Source organism: Pelodiscus sinensis, chromosome 4 (assembly GCF_052426305.1).
Source record: "Pelodiscus sinensis isolate ZL-2025 chromosome 4, ASM5242630v1, whole genome shotgun sequence".
NCBI classification, from domain to species: Eukaryota; Metazoa; Chordata; order Testudines; family Trionychidae; genus Pelodiscus; species Pelodiscus sinensis.
This window is the reverse complement of record NC_143055.1, coordinates 79,302,914-79,325,584: the sequence shown is the minus strand read 5'-3', so window position 1 is coordinate 79,325,584 and position 22,671 is coordinate 79,302,914. Positions and strand designations below refer to the sequence as shown.

The 22,671-nt window shown below is 40.4% G+C and overlaps 1 protein-coding gene across 3 annotated transcripts in view; it reads left to right on the top strand.

Annotated features, from left to right (window-relative positions):
• Positions 1–17,254, top strand: part of LOC102455426 (uncharacterized) — a 108,864-nt gene extending 91,610 nt beyond the window's left edge. For all 3 annotated transcript variants that reach the window (XM_089777961.1, XM_075930095.2, XM_075930096.2), the window contains 3 exons: positions 2,195–2,318; positions 6,909–6,999; positions 11,283–17,254. In XM_089777961.1, coding sequence (XP_089634087.1) covers positions 2,195–2,318; positions 6,909–6,999; positions 11,283–11,357 — 290 coding nt within the window. In that variant the 3' untranslated portion in view covers positions 11,358–17,254. The remainder of the gene's footprint in view (positions 1–2,194; positions 2,319–6,908; positions 7,000–11,282) is intronic.
• Positions 17,255–22,671: the final 5,417 nt, after the last annotated feature.

Genomic DNA, 22,671 nt, shown 5'->3' with positions numbered 1-22,671 from the left:
CTGAACTACCGGGGCTTTAAAAATGGCGGCACCCGGCAAGATGCAAATGAAGCCAGGGATATTTAAATCCCGGGCTTCATTTGCAACTTCGGTTGCCTACATTAACCACCCTAGTTCAAACTAGGGTGGTAGTGTAGACATACCCCCAGAGCCTAAAGGGGTCCTCAAAATCCACTAACTTAGGAACCCCAGAAAAGAAATCCGGCCTGTGGAAAGCCCTGAACTTCAGTTCTCCCTGCCCCTTCTCCTTGCCCTATGGGGGCTAGAATGCCAGAATAGTGTGGTGTCTCGGTTTGGGGCCACATCAGTGAGGGTTGGGGGGTTTAGGAGGAGTATGTTTACTTGTGTGGTCCCCAACTGATTTTACTGTGGGTTAGTGGTCCCCGACCCAAAAAAAGGATCCCTACTACTGCCATAAATAAAGAAAACATTGAAATCTTATGTGTTAGACATAGGGTGTGTCTAAACTACATGGCTCCATCAATGGAGCCATGTAGATTAGGTTGATCGGCAGAGGGAAATGAAGCCGCGATTTAAATAATTTAAATAATTTAAATAATTTAAACAGCTGATCAGCTGTTTGTCGGCTCAGCGCATTAGTCTGGACTCTCCCGCGCCGACCTGAAAGCCCTTTATCGACCTCCCCGTTATGCCTTGTAAGATGAGGTTTACTGGGAAGGTCGATAAAGGGCTTTCATGTCGACAGGGGAGCATCCAGACTGCCCTGATCTGCCGACAAACAGCTGATCGGCAGAGCGGGGCAACCATTTAAATTTAAATGAAGCCGCAATTATTTAAATCGCGGCTTCATTTCCCTTTGCTGAACAAACAAATCTACGTGGCTCCATCAACGGAGCCATGTAGTCTAGATGTACCCATAATGTTTTACTCTACTTAAAATAAAGTTTGATCAGCTAACATGAGAAAGTTAAAATGCTTAATCTGTTTAATAGTTTAAACAGCAGCATGAGCAAAATGGCTCAGGTGTAATTAATAAATTAATTTAATATTTTCCAGACTAAACTAACCCAATTCTTTCAGTCATTTCTTCCCTCATAGATTATGTTTTCTAGATCTTTAATTATTTTATTGCTCTTTTCTGTATCTTCTCCAATTTGTCCACATCTTTCCTGAAATGTGGCACCCAGTACTGGACACAGTACTCCAGTTTAGGCCTAATCAGTGTGGAGCAGAGCAGAAGAATTGCTTCTTGTTTCTTACAACATGCCTCATTATTATATATATCTACCCTGTGACGTTAGTACTAGTGTTCTCTTAATGAAATACGTTTGGTTCTCTGTTGTTTATTTTAAACATTCATTAGTGTATTAGCTGCTTAGTTAACTAAAACTTACCCAGTACGTGTTTAAATATAAAACACGTATAAAATACTTGTATATTTTATTGCCTTCTACCCCCAGAAATACACACACACTTTGTTAATAGAATGTTGTTGTTGCTGCAAGTCAAGCACTCTGTAAATGCCAGAACTAAGGTTGTCTGTGCACTCTTATTTCTATTCTCTTGAGCGTAGGCACTGTAATTATTGCTTATATGATTACATATTTTTCCCATACAGATCTATAAATTTTGTGTGTGTGTGTGTGTGTGTGTGTGTGTGTGTGTGTGTGTGTGTGTGTGTGTGTGTAAATTAAAATGTTAATAGTGTTTGGAAATCTAAATATATGTAAGGAATTGTTTTAATTACGTTTTGACATCAAAAGGTGTTTTGTGCTTGTGCTGCAAACTTATTATATTGATTAGTCTGCATAGTGGGAATCGACTATACTTTGAGAACAGTGAAGTTATGTTGCCTCTTGTAACAAATCTCACACATGGAGCGGGCAAAGCCACATCTTCCATCCCAATGACTGATCCTACCATGCTCTGAGGGCTAATCATAATACATTCTCTAAATGACCTAAGTTACTCAGAAAGAAAGAACTACCTGTTCTTTTATCTGTCCTTTGTCCTTCCTGAATTGGCAAAGAAAAAAGAAAAAAACCATAAAAAAATAGGCCTCACCTCCACTCCACTGCAGGGCACTAAGCTATCTTTTTTAGTTATTTTTGTGTAGCTGTTGATTAAAAGGATCTATTTTGTACAGTTTTAAATGACAAACTATCTCAGTTTTGAAAAATAAAAATATAATGTAAATTGGTTGTATTCTAACTAACTATGTTACATGTGACAGGTGTGATAGCAAGACATCCCCTCTACTATCCATACCTAAAGAAAACTTTAACTGCTCAGGCTCTAGAGGATTATTTCCAGCATCTTTTAGAGAGAGAACAACCTCAAGAGAAGTTAGTCACAAGGTATGTATCTTCCTGATTTGTCCACATTAGCACACTCATGCATTGTGGTGACAGATAAATAAATTTTAGTTATTTTAATGTAAAGACATACAAATTCAAGTTTGCAGTCTTTTATTCTTGTGCACACATCATTTACCCTGCCATAATTAAATACACAGGCTGGGGTTCCTACCACCTTAAAAAACTCCAAGATCGGACTTGATGGAAAATGGTCATTTCATTTTGTGAACTTGATTTTGTTCCAATTGAAACCCAAACCAGAAATGTCTACATTCTCTGCAAAAAAAAAAAAAATCTGAAAATATTTTGTTCCAGAACATCAAAATAATACTTACCATAGTTTCCAAGCCTTCCCAAGCTGTCCAGAGCCCCAACAGCCTGGCAGGCAATGAGAGAGGACTTTGCAAGTCTGGATTTGGGACAGTCTGTATAGCAGGCTGCTCTGGATCTTGTGGACTGTCCAAGAACAGGAGATGCTGGAGCCCTGGCTTCCTTGCAGGCTGCTCTTGAGCTGTGATCCTGGAAGTGTGGGAACCCAGGACTTCTAGGCTTGCAGCTACCTCTCAGCCCTCTAGACAGGTACCAAGAAGCCTGAAAGGTGAGCTGGCAGGAAACCAGGCAGCCTTTGAAACCTGATGGAACCCTGAATGATTTTTCATTGGAATGTCTAAATGAAACATGCAGATTTTGATGAACTGGCAAATTGTAATTAAAAAAAAAGTTGGCATTTTTTTCAACCAGCTCTACTCCAGTATAAATGGTCATACACTGGCAAAAGTCTACATACTTGAGTTTTCCATGTAAAGGAAATAACACAGATTAGTTTCCTGCAGTAAAAAAGAACTGTGCACTTTACATGGTATTCATCAGCCAAAGAACAAGGTACATGCAATTGTGGTTTTCCTGCTTTCTCAACAGCTCTAATGTGTTTGATGGTTGGAGAATTTGTCTCAGCATCAACCCCTTGTCTAAGAATTGTATTCTAGAATCTAAGATAATAAAATGTTAACTCTTATGATGGTGAAGAAGCCATATTATTCCACAGTGTAGGGCCTATAAACAGGGGTTTTCAAACTTTGGGTCATGGCTTGTAAGGATAAGCTGTAAGCTGGCCACGGGATGCTTTGCTTACCTGAGCATTTGCAGGCATGGCTGCATGTTCCCGGCCAATGGGAGCTGCGGGAAGTGGTTTGGGCTGAGCTACCACATCCTGCAGCTCCTATTGGACAGGAATGGTGAACAAAAGCCACTGGGAGCTGCGTGTGGCAATACTTGTGGACACTCACCTATACAAAGCATCTCGCGGCCAGCTTACCCTTACAAACCACGACCAGGAATTTGAAAACCCCTGCAACATGTCAGTCTCCAATAACTGGTTTAGAAATCCATTTCAGTATCAGTTGGCAGTTCTATAGCCATCTACAAAGACTGCAGTTCTCAAAGTATTTACATAATTTTATGTATGTAAATTATACCAGGGGTCTTTTTTAGTTCTTGAAGCAGCTTAGAATTGGGAGGACGTTAAAAGTCCAGTTTAGTGGCACCCCACTCTCCCTCCTGTAGGGCTGTGAGTTCTATGTTGTTCATCCTAAAGAGACAACAAAGAATCTCACTTGCTGTTTATTAAGTACTACCAAATTAATTAACTGATAAATGTTTTTTGTGTTAAATTTAAAAATAGTTTCATCTGTAACTGAGCAGATGGAAACAGAAATGAGAAAATGCTACACATATAATATATCCGCTGCAAGAACTGCAACATGCATCAAACAACTCACACTGGCATTGTCCTTTCTGCTTAGTTAATAGAGGTTTGCTTGTTCCTTAGTGCTGTTTATGTTCACTGACAAAGGCTGAAGTTTCCCTCTGTTCCGGATAGCAACAGTTTATTTTGATTAATTAGATCATCTCTGGTTTGGGCTTCTTTTAATGATGTGATAATGAGACTCTGTGAGTAGTGTGAAAGACTACTGGGGAAAATAATGGATCCTTTTATAGAGGTTTTTTCAGATTATAAGGATTATGATCACATGTTTCAGATCGGAAAGTTTCTTTTTAAACTTCAACACATTTTTGTAAACATGAAAGCTAGAAATAAACCCAGGAGTCTTTGCTGTTTAAACAGACATTAATGGGAATACAGAAATGTAAATGGCTTTTTGAAAATTATAATTTGAAAGCCAAAATAATATTGTTGTACTATTTAAAAAGTGTGTTGTAGCCAACGTTCTGCATTGTTGCAGATCAGAAGTTGACGGAATTTTGCCTTTTATGTCATTTGTTTAAGGCTGGTAAAATAAATATGCATATAGCATGGAAGGGGGATTTATTTTTGTTAAGATTATACCTGTAACTGCATATTCTGAAGCTTTCAGGGTTTCAGCTAGCATATAGCAACAAAGGTCTTATTTCTCACAATATGGGAAATTTGTTTTTTCCACCTAAAGCAAATTCATGTTGAATTAATTGTCTTATTTTTAAGTAATATGCAACCTCAGAACTGAAGTCAGACAATACTTCCGAACATCAAAGAAGATATAACATTCACACAGAGAAACTAGCTCTAACTTTAGTAAAACTGCCAGACTCTGGAACACAGTAAAGAGATGGGTCTGAGCAATGCTGCTGTTGAAAACAGTGTAAATCTGTTAGCAAGGCACTGCTGTACATATGGAATCATAGAAGTTGGAGTGGTAAAAGATTTGCTAGTCATATAATTCCATTGCCTGCCAATGTAAGGTTATTTGTAAGGCATTACATTTTGAGGGCTTTATACACAACACATTGCACATATTCATATTTCTTTAAGAGAGATTAGAAATGCATGATAAAACTGAAGAAATAAAGTTTGTCTTCCTTTTTTCAAAAGGAAATAATAAATTATTTCTCAAAAACTAATAAAATCCCTCTCTTTTGTCTTAATTAGCTCATTATATATCCTCTTTTGCACTATTAATCAGATACATTCTCTGACCTCTCGTCAGCACTTCAGTTGCACGTAGCTTTTATCACTTTTAATTCTGCATGCTTCTAATTGTATATATATCTGTAGTGAAGGAAAATATCAGACTCATGTGTAAACTGTTATATTCAGAATTATGACTCAGTTTAGGAAACAAGATTTAAAATAGTTAGTTACGAGGTATCTCTTTCCTGAATGAGAAAGCATAACAAAGTTGCTCTGTGAATGCTTCCTAAATTCTTTCTCTCTCTCTTTAGGGCATGGTTATTTTCTTTTCCAGGGGATAAGGGTTTCCATGTTCAAAAAGACAATACCTGTCAGATAACGTCTAGTAAACATGTATCAGTCATTTTAAATTAACCAATGAGAATTTAACAAAATTAACCAATGAAAAAACTACATTTCTGTACATACTGATACTCAAAATCCTGTTCTTTCTCACCATACATTTAATGTGCAATAATGAATCACTCCCATATTATTCCACCACACACCTATTACACAAACATCTCTTCTCTGAAATTTATACTTTCATCTTCAGCTCACTCCTGTCTAGGAAGATTGCTCTCTTTTTCTTGATGTATAAATTCGCTAATCAAAAATACATGAAAAGTGCAATGTGGCCAAAGTTAACCAAGAATTCATGAGAGAGACTTATCTCTAATGAAATACATAGGCGTTGCACTTTAAAGGAAGTAATTTAGAAGGCACCCCATTGTGCCTAGTTAAGGGAGTTCAGTCAAAACCATGAATTTTCCTAGTTTTATTAGTTTGCCACAATCTAAATGTTCTTTGAAGTGTTTTTATTTGTTTGTGGCGGGGGAGGGGGAAGAGACTTCTACTGTTTAAAAGCAGATTTTAAAAATACTGAGTGATTTGTACAAATACGTAATCTTTCTTAGGCTTAATTTAGATTTTACATAGTTACAGTATATATCAGTGCCACGTGATATAGTGGGTAATGTATTTTGGTTTATGCAGTGTAACTGCATGTGCATTGAAAACCATAATTACAGCTTTTTTGTGTTTGAAGCATTTTCACATTTGAACCGCCACAAATGTACCATGATATTTAAAGGTGCTTTTGTTTGTTCATCTGTAGAGAGTAATTGCCATTTTATGCACTGATTTGCAGAATCATAGCATCGTTACTTCTCAGTAACTGATATAAATTCCTAATTGGCTGAAAGTCATTCTTAGCTGAAGAAATATCAGAGATTTGATTAATTTTTGTACAGATACTTTTTAATAACAGCACTGTGAAATATTCAAATCTTTCTACTCTGGACATTACAATCCCTCTGTTTGAATTGGCTCCTGCACTAAATCTTTACAATTTGCCCATCAAACTAGTAATACAGTTGTTTATTAATATTGTAACAGGATATAGCTAAATTTGTTGTACAGCTTAATCAGAAAAGACCAATCAAGTTTATATCCTTATTACCATTAAAGTGGAGTTTGTTTCATTTTTTTTACCTTCTAATTGGTATGCTTGAATCAAAATTAGAGCATCATTACAGGCCTTCTGTAATTACTTTAGATTTTGAATTTCTATATGCTGCCTTTCGCTAGAAATTAATCTAAACCTACTGTAAAACAAACCATTCTAAATTTTACCTTTAAAGATATGAATTGCCAGGAATATATGGATTAAACTTTGTTCTGAAAAATTCCCTTGGTGGTGGCGGTATTGCATCCTTAAGGAGTGACCCACAGGTATGTATATAGGCATGGATTTTAAATGTATTTATTTATTATAACTATATATGGCACAGACTTTTTTTAAACAGTACTTAGATGGAACTTTTGACTGCAGAGCTATCTTTTAATTTCACAGAAACATAATCTCTCATTTATTCTTCCAAGTTTGAAAACTAAGCAGTGATGCATAGCCCAGTTGGTGGAAAATGTGTGGTTTTATGTGCAAATGATGGATTTGTGGGGTGTATGAATGGTAAAGTTGCCATACTTTGTGATGTGTCAGCTGTGTTTTTGACAAACCAATGAATTTAGCCTCTCATAAAAAAGAACTCATATTTTTGGGAGCAAATATTTACATGACAATTTGGTTTTGAGTGTATTCTGGTTTACATAGGACCAGATTCCCCCAGTTGGTGTAATTCCATTGATTTTGATCAAACATTTAACTGGTATAGCTCCACTGACTTCTTTGGAGTAACACCGGTTCACTTCAACTAAGAATCTGGATAGAGTTTAGCTGCAGGTGTACAAAGGGAAGATGAAGGCACAGTAAGTCTGTTAGGCTGTGTCTACATTGGCACACTTTTCCGGAAAAGGGATGCTAATGAGACCAGTCGGAATTGCAAATGCCGTGGGGGATTTAAATATCCCCCGTGGCATTTGCATGAACATGGCTACCACTTTTTTCCGGCTCGGGGTTTTGACGGAGAAAAGCACCAGTCTAGACGGGATCTTTCAGAAAATAAAGCCTTTTCTGGAAGATCCCTTATTCCTCTTAAAAGCAGGAATAAGGGATCTTCCGGAAAAGGCTTTATTTTCCGAAAGATCCCGTCTAGACTGGCGCTTTTCTCCGGCAAAGCCCCGAGCCGGAAAAAAGCAGCAGCCATGTTCATGCAAATGCCATGGGGGATATTTAAATCCCCCGCGGCATTTGCAATTCCGACTGGTCTCATTAGCATTCCTTTTCCGGAAAAGGGTGCCAATGTAGACACAGCCTTAGAGTACATTTACACTGCATTTAGCTGACTTTAGCATGCAGGACTCAGTCAAAGGGTTAATTGCAGTGTAAACATTTGCTCTTGGGCAATAATCAGAAGTCTGGGGCCCTTTCACCTCAGAGATTCCTAGGGCCTGAGTTCCAGTCTGAGCCAAAACTAAGGATGTTAATTTTCCATTGACTACTTGACTAGTCACTTCCACATTCCTCCTTTGAAATGTACAAGAGCCCCAGCAAGGGCTCTTGTACATTTCAAAGGAGGAATGTGGAATTCCGCATGCAGCCCGGGGCCAGTGGGAACTCCTGCTGACTCTAGGCTGCATGCAGGCATGCCAGCTTTGAAATGTACAAGAGTCCCCAGCGAGTGCTCTTGAGCATTTCAAAGCAGAAGTGCCTACATGGAGCCTGGTGTCAGTGGGAGACTCAGAGTCCCCCGCTGACCTTGGGCTCCATGCTGCACTGCTGCTTTGAAATGCCATGCGGAGCCTGGGTTCAGCTGAGGACTCCCCAGTTGCCCCCAGGCTCCATGTGGCTGCCGCTTTGAAACACCGTGGCAGCATTTCAAAGGGGCAGCGCCACACGGAGCTCGGTACGGGTGCCATGTGGTACTACCGCTTTGAAATATCTCTTTTCTCCCCACATTGCTGCCTCTATCTGATAGAGCATTTACTCATCGGCTAGTCAACTATTCCTTAACTCCTTAGCCCGAACATCTGCTCTCAGCTAGATAGCCCTTTTGGTTGAGCCCCATAAAACTGAGACAGCTGCCCCAGACCAGCCATAGTTTTCAATTGTAGTGTAGACACGCCCCTAATTTCCCCACCCCAACATAATTTGCTATTGCTGTCATGTCCACTGGCACTCTCCCATCACAATGGGTATGGCCTGTAGGTTATGGATATGGTGAGACTCTTGTGCCTTGGTGAGTAGGAATTTGCATAAAACTATTCTACAGCTCTTGTAAAAAGTTCCATTCTTTGCATTCTTCACTTGTTTCTCCATACTCCCTTCAGCCTGTCTACCGTGGTAAAGTGAAAGGGAACAGCCAGCATGGATTTGTAAAGAACAAATCATGTCAAACCAATCTGATAGCTTTCTTTGATAGGATAACAAGTCTTGTGGATAAGGGAGAAGCGGTGGATGTGGTATACCTAGACTTTTGTAAGGCATTTGATATGGTCTCGCATGATATTCTTATCAATAAACTAGGCAAATGCAACTTAGATGGGGCTACTATAAGGTGGGTGCATAACTGGCTGGATAACTGTACTCAGAGAGCAGTTATTAATGGTTCTCAATCCTGCTGGAAAGGTATAACAAGTAGGGTTCCACAGGGGTCTGTTTTGGGACCGGCTCTGTTCAATATCTTCATCAACAATTTAGATATTGGCATAGAAAGTACACTTATTAAGTTTGCAGATGATACCAAGCTGGGAGGGGTTGCAACTGCTTTGGAAGATAGGGTCATAATTCAAAATGATCTGGACAAATTGGAGAAATGGTCTGAGGTAAACAGGATGAAGTTTAATAAGGGCAAATACAAAGTGCTCCACTTAGGAAGGAACAATCAGTTTCACACATACAGAATGAGAAGCGACTGTCTAGGAAGGAGTACGGCAGAAAGGGATCTAGAGGTTATGGTGGACCACAAATGAAATATGAGTTAACAGTGTGATGCTGTTGCAAAAAAAGCAAACATGATATTGGGATGCATTAACAGGTATGTTGTGAGCAAGACACAAGAAGTCATTCTTCCGCTCTACTCTGTGCTGGTTAGGCCTCAGTTGGAGTATTGTGTCCAGTTCTGGGCACCGCATTTCAAGAAAGATGTGGAGAGAAAAGCAACAAGAATGATTAAAGGTCTAGAGAATACGACCTATGAAGGAAGGCTGAAAGAATTGGGTTTGTTTAGTTTAGAAAAGAGAAGTTTGAGGGGGGACACAATAGCAGTTTTCAGATATCTAAAAAAGTGTCGTGTCATAAGGAAGAGTGAGAAAACTTGTTCATCTTGGCCTCTGAGGATAGAACAAGAAGCAATGGGCTTAAACTGCAGCAAGGGAGGTTTAGGTTGGACATTAGGAAAAAGTTCCTAACTTTCAGAATGGTTAAACACTGGAATAAATTTCCCAGGGAGGGTGTGGAATCTCCATCTGTGGAGATATTTAAGAGTAGGTTAGAAAATATCTATCAGGGATGGTCTAGACAGTACTTGGTCCTGCCATGAGGGCAGGGGACTGGACTCGATGACCTCTCGAGGTCCCTTCCAGTCCAGAATTCTATGATTCTATGCCCCAGAAACCCTGGATAAGCACTTTGATAGATAGGACTAAATAAAGGATTTCTTTTTAACAAGGCAAGTTTCTTAGGTATCAAACACATGAAAAAGTTCACAAAAGAAAAATAGGTGGAGGAGGAGGAGCAAGACCAAACATTGTCAGACTCACAATAACGTTTTGCCAGGAGTCAATTAAATTATCCAAAACAAAATCAAATCAATAGTTTTGACATTATACTTGACTTGTACTGTCTTTCTCCAAGTACAGTAACCTCTATGCTAGAATTGAGACCAACTTTGTGTGTGCATGACAGTTTCATGTTATTGGGAATTCATGAAAAAAGCCATTTCAAAATTTACGTCTCAAATAATAAGTTACATTAAAGATTAGAAATATCCCTATAAACTGTGCATGAAGCCGCAGTAGTACATATGCAGTACTGAGATCCCAATTTTGCCATCTTTACTCATGCTGAGAAATATCTTACATTGCAAGTAGCCTCACTAAAATCAACTGGGCTATTTGAAGAATAAAATATAGTAAGTATGACAAGTTGTCAGTATTGAGTCCTAAAAAGCAAACTATCGAGATTACTGAACTCTGATATGCAGCAATTTTAATTAATTGATTAATTACAACTTAAAGCTACCAGTTTTTAAATGATGGCAAATCTTAAGTACAAGTTAAAAAACTTGATTTAGAAAAAACTTATGTGAATAACAAAGTCAAACAAATAAAAGAGAGAAAGAACCTATGTGGATTTGCAATTCAGGGCTTGAGAAAATTACTCAAAAGCTTGTTGTAACATTACATAATTGGGTATTAGAGAAACCTGCAAAATTCAGATCCAGACTTTGAAGTTCAGAGATGTTATGTAATGTAGACGTGTGCTAGATAGCCTGTTTTTTTCAAACAACATTTTTAATTAAAAAAATTGTAAACACTGTAGATATAAATATGTAACTTACTGTTAGATATTTGTTTCACTACGATGCAATTTGTTTTCTGTTTTGTTCTCTCTACAGGGCAAGGCATTTGGACAGATGTTACTGGATTTTCAGATAAAAAATGTTCCAGATTTAAAGTCATTAATAGAGTAATGATTTGGAGGTTCATTGATATTTAAAACTCTGAATACAAACAGACATACTAAACAAAAAAAACCTGGCTTCTTGAATCACATTCAAGAAACTGCAGAATAAAGTGGTGGTGACAATTATTATTGTGAGGCACAGATAATGAACTTTGTGAATATTACCAGACAAGTAGTTTTGTTTGTGATTGATTATATTTCTATCAAGTTAGTACATTGGATAAAGAGTTAATTTATTTCCTGTAAAATATAATTAAGCAATGATATACAAAATAATAATTTTACTGTGAGATAGGCAGACAACCACTCTCCTCAAATGAAAACTACATTTCTAGTCCATCCTCCTCTCTGTCCTTATTAATTAAGAGGAATAATGTTGTTAAACTTTAACTGCTCAAATCCACCACCTTCAGTCTGCACTGTGATCTTGCACAGCATATCCCTTAAGCACAAAGACAGTCAGGTAACTTGTGCTTGTCTGTTGGAAAAAATCACAGTTTAGCAACAACTGTCAAACTATGGTAGCTGTGGTCAGTTTTTCCCTACAGTTGGGATAGTAAATAGCTGCAGTAACAAGCATCACTGTGTGGTGACTGATGTTGAATAGTAACCACTATACTTCAGATTAATCTGCAGTCGATGAGAGAAAGCTGAGCGTTTTCTAACCCCAGATTCTCTCCTTGACTGTAACCGTCCAGTTAAACCTCACTGAAAAATAATTACAAAATGGAACTCTTGTTATGTGGATTATTTTGAAAAAGAAAAAACACTAGGACCCCGATTTGCGCCTCCACTCTGTCTCTTGTGTGGTGCAACAAAGGGGATAGACTCAGGTCTTACAATCTTTGTTAGAGATTCCCCTAGAGCACAGGAGTTCCCAACAGGCACTGAGTCAGTTTTGTTGTCTCTTGTACCATCATTTCCCACAAGCCTGGAAGAGAGGAGCATATTGGGGGCATAAAAGAGGCATGTCTGACATGCATTGTATTCCATCTAACTTCTTTGGGGAACCTGGTACGTGTTAGGACAGTCCACTGACCTGTTCTCCACCAGATGGAAAATTAGAGAGCTGTATCCAGCTCTGAAAAGAAACTCAACCTAATATAGAATCAGGTCTGATAATTCACTGTATCTCCCACAACAGCAGACGCATAGATACGTATATTTGGGGGTTTTTTTTAAATCTCTTAGCAGGCAGGTACTTTTATATTCAGAAATGTGTATGTTCCTTTATTTTCAGAAAAAATTATGATCTGTTTTGTGCTGATAAAATTGAGACTTTGATAATAGTGGTTACAGCTATGAAAGACATGTATGTGCTTTGTAACCCTCATCAAAAATCTTTGGCTGTGCCTCTGAGCTTTCATCTTTTCTATCACTGATTTCCATTTGCTAACCTCTCATTAGCAGGGATTGAAATGAATTGTTCCAGTTTGTGCTGTGATTGTCCACTTGAGAACTATGTTGAGAACATCACATGTGGGATCCCAACCCTATTAAAGTCAGTGACAAAACTCACATGGAATTTGATGGGGACAAAATTTCACTCATATTCTTTTCCCTTGTGACCTAAACAGGATATTTGAAGATAATGTACTAATTACTGTCAACTAGTCATATGTAATATTATTTGTACATCGTTACTAAGTCTGTTTCTAATAGCAAAAGTGGGAAAACCATGATGCCTTTGTCACAGAAAAATATGGAAAATTCAGAATATTGGGGTGAGTTAAAAAAGAAAAAAACAAGGTATGCAGTATTTAAATTGTTTACATTTATTTTCCTTTTGAAAAGCATTAAACAGCTGTCAGCAGTACTATGAAACGATATTAAGAGAAGGAAATAGTAATATCTACCAAATAGTCAAATTTGTTAATAATAATTAATTGAAGAAAGACTTGCTCAATAGCAGACAGACTAGGATGAAAAAGGACCATGGGCCAGACCCTCAACTGGTCTAAATCAGTGCAACTCAATAACATGGGGAGATGCTGAATTATACAGTTGTGGATCTGACCCCTTGATGTTATGACAATATCCTTAAAAATGACATTTTTGGTACAGAATTGAGTGAGATACAATCTGAAGTGGGAACTGAACCAACATGCAAACTCAGAAAATGTTTTTAAAAAATGGTGATTCACAGCCATCGAGAGCTGTGATTGTTCGATACCTGCATAGGTGCAGGTAAACATAGCAGCAGCAGCCTACCAGAGACTAACCCTGGCAGGCTGCTGGGTTTTTTTTATTGCCCACTCCTACTCTATGCTGTTTAGGTGATTTTTTAAAATTGTGTATTTAACAACAGATTGGACTTCCCTGGCCTGCTACCCTCAAGACCTCACCGTCCTGAACAAGGGAATTTTCCAGACCAGGGGAGATCCCCTGCCATTGGCACCCCAGCCCACCACTGGCTCCACTTCTGACCGACTATGCAGCACCCCTGGCTGAACCCTCTATCACTGGGCTTCCAGCCGTGCCACTGGACACACAAACACCCCTGCCTCAGAGCTCCTTGCACCACTAGAGCTTCCTGTCCCAGGGCTCCTGACCATGCTGCCAACCTCCCCCCTTGCCATGGGGCTTCTAGCTGCACAACCAGTCTCCCTGCTGCATGGGTTCCCAAATCCACCATGGGTTCCCCTGGCCTGAGGCTCTCTGGTCCAGAAACATCTGTGGTCCAGCGGTTTAGGGAGGTACTTTGATATTGAAAGTAAACTTGTAAAAAGGCTAGGTATTTCAGTAACTTAAATAGGTCCTTTTATTATATTTCCTAATTACAGTTTAGTTTAGAAATGTTGTTTTGGGTTGTGGTTTGTTGGCTTGTCTTTGTTTTATTTGTTTGTTTTTGTTTTTAACATTTTCTGAGTTTGCATGTTGGTTCAATTCCCACTTTAGATTGTATATTACTCAACTCTGTGCCCAATTAGACATTCACTATTGGTTAATATGAAAACTGAAATACTAAACAGTGAGCACTTTAGACCCACTGGTAGTGGTGGCCTGCTGGCTGGGATCTGCGGAGCATTCATAACCGTACAACAGAGCCCAAGTTGATTCCAGAACTAAATAAACCATGCAGTCTTCATGTTGATGTGGCAGGGAATAGAGAGGGGCTTCTGTGCCATTGTTGGAGTTCAAACCCCTCCAGACACCACAAAAACAGTCCCAGTAGAGATAACTTTGATCTATGGTTGGGTTTTGTTTGTTTGCTTTTGCTTTTGCAATGCACTAGATTGCACCAAGTGGCATTTATTTTCATAATAGTTTCCCCGGGGAATGTGTCAAAACCCCTTAAATGTGTTATTCCTTTGCCCTCACACCATAGTTATGCAATGGTTTGGTATAAATTGATGTATTTATACCTATTTTAACAACCCAGAAATAACCCAAAAAGCTATATTAAAACTGCATTTATTTCTTCATCTAGATAGAACAAAAACTGAATAATTACAAACAGATTTTGCAAATAACCCCCCAATACTTAAAATAATATTTCCTACTTGTTACATTACAGAGCAGGCTTCTTGTAAATGTCAGAAGTTTGGTTATTCTAAAGAATGAGGTAGACAGGCATAGTTAGGGATTTACCATCATTCTGAAGCTATCAGGAATATTCAACCAAGATGATCACTTTGTATTCTGAACTGGTTCTCAGTCTTTGAGGCTTAGGAAAGTGCAGGCTGGGCCTGTCTCTGATGCTGACCCTGTATATTATGATAAAACTTATTTGCACAATGATTATTCTAAAAGACTATTTCATTGTCACCATGCGTGAGATAAGGCTTCACTTTTTATTTAAATACATTTCTTCAATTTGAATCTTCATTGAACAGTTTAAAGATACTTTTTTTTCCCAAACTTGATTATATGAGAGCATTGATAATTGTTCTTGCTGTCTCTGAAAGTGGCAATCTAGATTAGACAAACTAGAATTACCCAGTTTTGCATTGGGTCCTTATGCAGTCACCTGTAATATAAAAATAAGTCTGGGTTGATACATGACTAGCCTATTCTGCTTGAAGCCTTATATTTGCACAAGAATGTTGCATTGTTTAATTTAATTTAAATCGGTGGACATTCCGGTTTACATACTTCTTGTTTTGAAAGGCTTATTTTAGTGTAGCTCTAATAATTCCTGATTTAAACTAATCAAAACAAGTGTGTTTGCACTAGGAATGTTAAATATCTGTTACTTTAATAGTCATGTAACCTCACGAATTCTTATCGGTTAGTCGACTATTCTATAGTCCCTGGGGGCAAGGCCAACAGCCAGTGTGCTCTGGCCCCACTCCGGAGGAGCCTTCTGCCAGTCTGTGCTGATGCCTGCTGTATCTATATCAGAGGCAGCAGCATGGGGTGCCAAGCGGAAGCTGGTCCACAAGGGGAGCCAGTTTAAAAAACAACTCCACTCACAGGACCCAGCTAGAGCTGGAACTGAGCTGGGCTGCCTGCCTGCTCAGCTCCTAATACACTTTAAATGCAGAGATGCAGCAGACTCATTGCCAGGCAGGACTGAACCAGACTGCTGGCCAGACTGCTAAAAAATGTATTGGCGGGGAGGGAGGAGGAGAGAAATGCATGTAGTCTATGGCATTAACCTATAAGCTTTTGCTTATTGGTTAATCGGTTAATCAACTAACTATTGCATCTCTAGTTTGCACTGGATTAATTTACATGTATGTTCTTAAATTGATGCAATTTTCTCACACAGACAAGACTTTACTTTTCCAGCTTTTTTGCTGAGAGCAGGAAAACAGAGAATTAGTATGAAATAAGTTTGGCTCTAGGCAGGAGGCCATGTAAATACCCTCCTAATGTCGGGGAGTTCATAGACAGTAGAGAGGAGTCCATTCCACAAAATTGGGAATTGTTCACACCTGCCCTAGCCCATAACCTACAGTGCTGTAGTTCAAACAGAAAGTAATTCAGGAAAGTTCTGTGGGCTGTATTTATACAATAGCATAGACTACAGCCTCTTCCCGACTTACGAACCGGTTACGGACCAAGCAGTTGGTCGTAACTCGGTTCGTTCATAAGTCAAACCCCATTGAGTTACATGCGACCGCGCTGTTCGTAAGCGCGGATCGCGTTCGTAACTCAGGGTCTGCCATTTACGACAGCTTTGGTCGTAACTGCGAATGGTCATAAGTCGACCGTTTGCAACTCGGGGACCGGCTGTTATTGATTACAGTATAACACAGTTGTTTTTTCTGTCATAATAATCAGTGAACACCAATCTCCAAAACACAGTAATTTAAATTAAAAGTTGTAAATTGTAAATACATCTAAAATGTTGCACAGTCCCTGAAATTTAAAACACACAGTTGGTGTACAGTTTGTCATATATTTCAAACTGTATATATGTTGAGGTAGTTTTGCCTTTTGGTGACAATTTAATCTGCCCATTAAACTGTGCCCAGAATGTCTACATCCTGCAAAGTCCATCCAAATAGTATGTTCTGTAGTTGCACTAAGGGTGAAAGGCCTTTTAAAATTGTAATGCTAATATAATAATTAAACTCATGTTTTTTCTTCATTAAAATATCTTTCTAGAGAAGTGTGTATATCTAGAGGTAAGTTTCTTATGTGTATATCATTAACACACACACACGCCCTCTTGTTTTGTTTTACTGAAAAACAGAATTAAAAGGGTACGTTTTATTGCTGAAAATAGCCAGAGTTAGAAAGAACCTAAAATAGGTACTCAACCAGAAGTTTCCATATAGGGCTTTAAAGGTGTTGCTGCTTTTCAAAAATAGCTGTAATTGTCTTTTTACTAACAAAGAAAATTGTTATTATGTGTACAAGTTACTGAGTTTTTATAATAATCAGATACATTGCATCTTCCATCCAAAGATCTGAAACTCTGAGAATTAATAAATAAATCTCCCAACAGCCTTGCCTTGGTGCAGTTATCTGATTCTATCTCCATTGCAGCCCCGGGGCCATGTGTCTGGGTTGAGGGCAGTAATGCTACATTTAATTGATTTCTTGTTATGTGATGCCTTCCAGTGGCTTTCCAGCCTTGGTATAAGCCAGCTGTCAGGAAAGGTGCGGCTTTTTCATGCTTCAGGTGCTTCACCGCTGTTGGTGTGGGTTACTTAGTACCTTCACTTTGTTCCTTTGAAATTCAGGAGCATAAAGGCTGGTAGCCTCTTCTCCCTGTGGGGACCACCCCCACTTCTCCTCTTGGGTTTCATCTTGGGTTTCCCTACCGGATTTACTTGTAATAGACCCTGACAATTTGGGGATTAAAACTAAATGGCTTTTAACAGGCAAAGAGTTTGCCTCTGACTAAACACAGTCTTGTGTTGAAAACATGTATTGGTACCAACAAAGGAGCTGAGCTACTGCTCCCTCTGGAAGGCCTCCCCTGTTTTGCTGAGCACCTCCAGCTAATGAGGCAGAGACCTGCAGGAATCCCTGCCAGTGGGGTCCAGGTGTTACTCTGGTGTGACAGAGAATCAGCCTTTTGAGGTGGGAGGAGATGCAGCAAGGCATTGGGGCTGTGGGGTGTAAGTGGGGTTCTAGGGAGCCGCTCTCTATGTTAAGTGTTTCAACGGGAACCTTTATGCGCCTTCGGTTCCTGCTCCAGACACCAATAAAATCAGAGGGCAGCCAGAGGATTTGCTTCACGTCTCCTTTCTCTTCCGTTCAGTCCCTCTCTGGTCAGGGGGATGCTGCAAATCAGGGTTGTCTCCGCAAAGCAACTACGAGGGGCCAAGCGTCCGTCGAGCCTGAGCCTAATTTCGGAGATTCTCAGCCCTTTACACAACCTGTCCCAAGATGCCGCCTCTTCACGCACGTGGGGCCCTGGCAGTGGAAGAGTCTTCAGCCGCTAGGAGGCGGCGCCGAGCTTCAGTGCATTCAGCGAGGGAAGCTGGGCTTAGACGAGGCACTGCTCAGGCAGGTGAACAGGGGCCGCTGACCTACGCTAGGTTGGTTCTTGCCTAATCTCGGTGTCTAAGGATCTCAGAAGCGACGGGTCAGTTCAATGCGCTGAGCACCTTCCCTGCCGGCCCTGTGACATACACTAGGGTCTTCAGCGCGTCCGGCGTGGGTCGGCCTTCTCTGTGCAGAATCGGGAGTGTGAGGGATTTCTGGGGCAAGGGTGTGCGCGGTACCTCGGCAGGGAGTCTGTTGGGCTAAATGAGGGCGAGGAGCGGAAACCCGACGGGACTGCAGCAGCGGACAATAGGAATCGCTCGGCCAAGTGCCTAGAAATCGGAGGAAGAAAAGGGCCCGTCTCAGGTCTCTCTGCTTTTGAATCGTTAGGCTCCCTTGCTGGAGTAGAGTAACTCGTTGCCTGCTCTCGGAGCTTCGAGGCATTTAGGATCAATCTGGCAGAGGTGTTGTAGTGTTCATTCTCTGTACCATTGCTCCTAATTCTGGTTTCCCGCCGTATTTTCTTTAAACCTGGGGATCCCTTATGCGGACTGGACAATTCAATCTTTTCCAGAATACACCCCTAACCCAGCCCGAAATCTCGGGTTATCTAGACCAGCAGCGTTTGGCGATCGAGCTGGAGGAAGCACAGGTTTGAAACAGAAGCATTTTTTGAAAAAAGCCATCATAACTGTGCATCTCTGAAACCGCTGCTTCTGCTGTCCGGAAGCTTGTAGTAAAAGATCTCACGGCCTTCTCAGCAATGGAACTTGCAACTTAATAGAAATAGATCAGTCTTTGAATACCACTTCGGTTACAACTCGTTTTTCCCCGGCTAGGATGTAATGTTCAGGGAGGTGAACCAGTCGCGAATCACAAACAAGCAATCTCCCACTACACACAATACAATCCAGTGAACCTCGCCTACAAGATATTATCTGCGGTGTAAGGGGAAGGCTTTGGAGCAGATCTGCTACATGGCTAAACCTGCATTACATAATAACTTGGCTTTCCCAAAAGAAATTCCCTAAAGCCTGGTTCTTTCCGGTCCCCGCTAGCCAGAGGTGCTGGGGCAGAGCCAGCAGGGATTCCGTAGGAGGTTGGTGTGGGTTTGTGCCTCAGGAAGGTGAAAGTACTTTTCCTTTAGGAAGGGAATTGCTTTTACTTCTGAGCAAGATCAGGCAGGGGTTCCAAAGTAGGGAATGGCCCTTTAAAATAATCGTCAGGTCATGAAAGCCACGTTTCGATCCCAAGCCCATGATTGTGAAGAAAATGCCAGTGGTGAAATAAAAGGGGAGTAGCAGATTTAGGGTAGGCACTACCTGTACTCCATGCTCTGCAGAAGCTTCTCCAATTGTTTACTCTCCTCTTTGCTGCACACGACTGGGAAGTGTCATTTACCAAACAGCGAATCATCAGAAAAATGTTGACGGTCCGGGGCAAAAGTCCCGGGGAACAGGCAGGGAAAGGAAAGGCTAAAAACCTGACCAATCCTCAAAGGATCCCCTGACTTGCTCACTCCTGCTCACCCTCCAACATGCCCGCTATGGGCAGAGTTTTACAGCGCGGTTTTCGTTTTGTGTTTCAGACACTTGTCATTATGGTAGAGTCCTTTGTGGTAAGGGCTTCATTCTAAAGACGCTCCCGAAATGCTTGGATTTGGGGTCCCTTCCTGACTGCCCGGTCTGTGCTATGCCAGCGGGAGAAGCCCACCCTGTACACTGGGAAACTACTGATTTGCGCGAAGCCGGTCCTGCTTTCCCCGGGAAGTTCTTGCTTCTGCCCAAGTATTTGTAACCGTCCAAGAAACGCTCAATCCAGCACGTTTGCACATGCTAACGCAAACAAAACTTGAGGAAATTAATTAATTAAATTTTCCCAGCCCAGCAATCTTCCTTAGAAAGGGGGACAGACGGGGTGAAAAGCTGCCCTGCTCCTCCTCCTTCCCACCCGCTTTCTTGCCTGTTGTGGAGTTGGGACGTTTCTTTCTTCAGACGGAACTAAAAGCTTGAATCGGGAGTGTTTGTGGCATGAACAAAAGTCAATGGCACCGAGGTTGGGGGGACAGTGGGATGACGGTGGAGATTAGGAGAAAGGCTGTGGTCACAGAACCCAAGCATAAAGGGGAGACTGGCCCCCTCCCTTCCTGGTCTCCAAGGCCCTGTCATTTTCCAGGTAAGATGAATGTCCTCCCATCAATCATTTCGCACAGCCCCCAGGGAGAGCCGGGAATTTGCTGGGTTACTGAAACTTATTAGCCTCAGACTGGGCGGCTTTGTTGCGCAGACAGAGCTGCTCTTTTGTGAGCTTTGTTCCCGAGATTTATACATTTCCATAATGGATTAGCCATGTAACAAACTGCTGAGGCAGGGCTCGCCACGTTTCCTCCACTTTCTTCGCCGACGGATTTTAGGACAAGTTAATCTGTAAATATGTGAGTTCCACTCCCTCCTCACTTCGCAGGCTGTTGTCTTTCTAGATAAGCAGGTAATTATCGATCAATTTGAATGTAAATGGGTTCGTAAAGAAATCAAGTGCACGATCACTTGTCATTGCCACTACAATTTCATCTCCTGCTTACGCTACGCTGTGTAATAAACATGTATTGTGCCATCCCAGTCCTTTGAACTTTGAGGAACTCAGTCCGAAAGGAAAGAACTTCATTTAGAAGGAAACAAATTGTCACGCTCGTCACGAAGTGAAGAATGACAAACAGGGAAGTGTAATTTGCTATTTACTGTACAGCCAGTTAATTTTTTAGCGAATACATTTGTCAAGGCATTTTAACTGCAAGGAGTTAAAAGAAAACCCAGGGCTATTGGTTTAAGTCAATCAAAAACCAGTGCTACTATTTGAGGGCGAATAGTCCAAGCAGACAAATAGAAGTAGTCGGTCTTCAGTAATGTGGAACGCCGCATTGCTTACAGTGCTTGTTCTATAGAATAGAATCCGGTATATTAGACTGCATTGCCTAGCTGATGCTCATTTTAAAGCGATTAAAAGGAATTGCAAAGAAAATAGCATGCGCAGATGCAATTGTTAGCTGGAGTGATTTTACTGATGTTTCTATTCTCCGACCCTTAATAGCTGATAATACATTTTAACGGTCATAAGACTTGAATAAAAGCGTTTTAAGATCGGGAGAAGACATCTTTTTTGTCGTTAAGTGGTTTGCTTTGAAGTCCTCACAGGCTGTAGAAGGGTGGGAAGTATACAATTTACAAGCATAACGAAATCAATGGCATTTGTGTCATTCATAACTTCCCTCAGCGGCCATTCATTTTATTCCATCGTTTCCTCTCTCATCTTTGGTCCCTGGGCAATAAAAAGCTGGGACCGGAGTGGTAAATTCGTGCAAACAGACAAATGGTTCTATTGCGTTCCCCGGTTCCTCTCTTCTTGAACAGGCATGGGTAGTGGGTGAAGCTGCTTCTTGGGGAAGCAAGCTCCCCCGACTCCCCAGTCTGTGGCCCTGCCCACATTCCTCCCTGTTTTGTCCAGGCCTGGCCCCCTCCTCACTGTTTCTTCTTTCCCCTCCATCTCTCCGCTCACCCCTTCCAGGCAAATCCCCGAACCCAAATGTAGTAAATGGCATTTGAAAAAAACCAAACACTCCGCTAAAATTTCTTTCTAAAGCAAATAGAGCATGTATTCCACTGCAAGCCAGATTGTGAAGACTGGGCATGCAGAAAGGTGCCTATAAGGGCAAGTCCTGCTGAATACAACATTCAATATTATGGACTACATGATGCAGCCCTTCTCTGTTTTACATTTTCTTCGCCAGTATTTCTAAACTGATTTTATACTTTAAATATACTCCTAAGCCGTCATAAAGTAATCGTTCACATTACTACGTATTTAAACTCACTGAAACAAAGACATTATTTTAAATAAATCAAAGCAGTTCATAACAAAGTTCATTGCTTTTAAAAAAAGGGACCGCTAATTTACTTTGATTTTCATAACAAAACATGTTTATGAAATTTCACTATGCTTGTTAAAATATGTTTCCAAAGATTTTAGGCATAACAAACTATTTTATATCTGATACTGATTTTGGTGGAGGGTTCTCTTAAAACTAGTTCATCAAATAATCAGAAGTAAAGAAAGGGTCCAGCTCTCTGAAAGAAAAGAGATGTTGTCTCTTTAGAGATCTCTCCAAAAGAAAAAAAGAGATTTAAAAAAAGAGATTACAGGAGAAAGATTACAGCAACTGGGATGGACAAAAAGGACAGGAAGACTTTAATTACTATAGTAATTAAAATTAAAATGAAAAAACTTAAAAAACAACAAATAGACTAGTAGCACCTTAAAGACGAACAAAACATGTAGATGGTATCATGAGCTTTTGTGGGTACAACCCACTTCTTCAGATGAAAGGAGTATTAGAAGTTCAGCTCCAAACATACCATCTACATGCTTTGCTAGTCTTT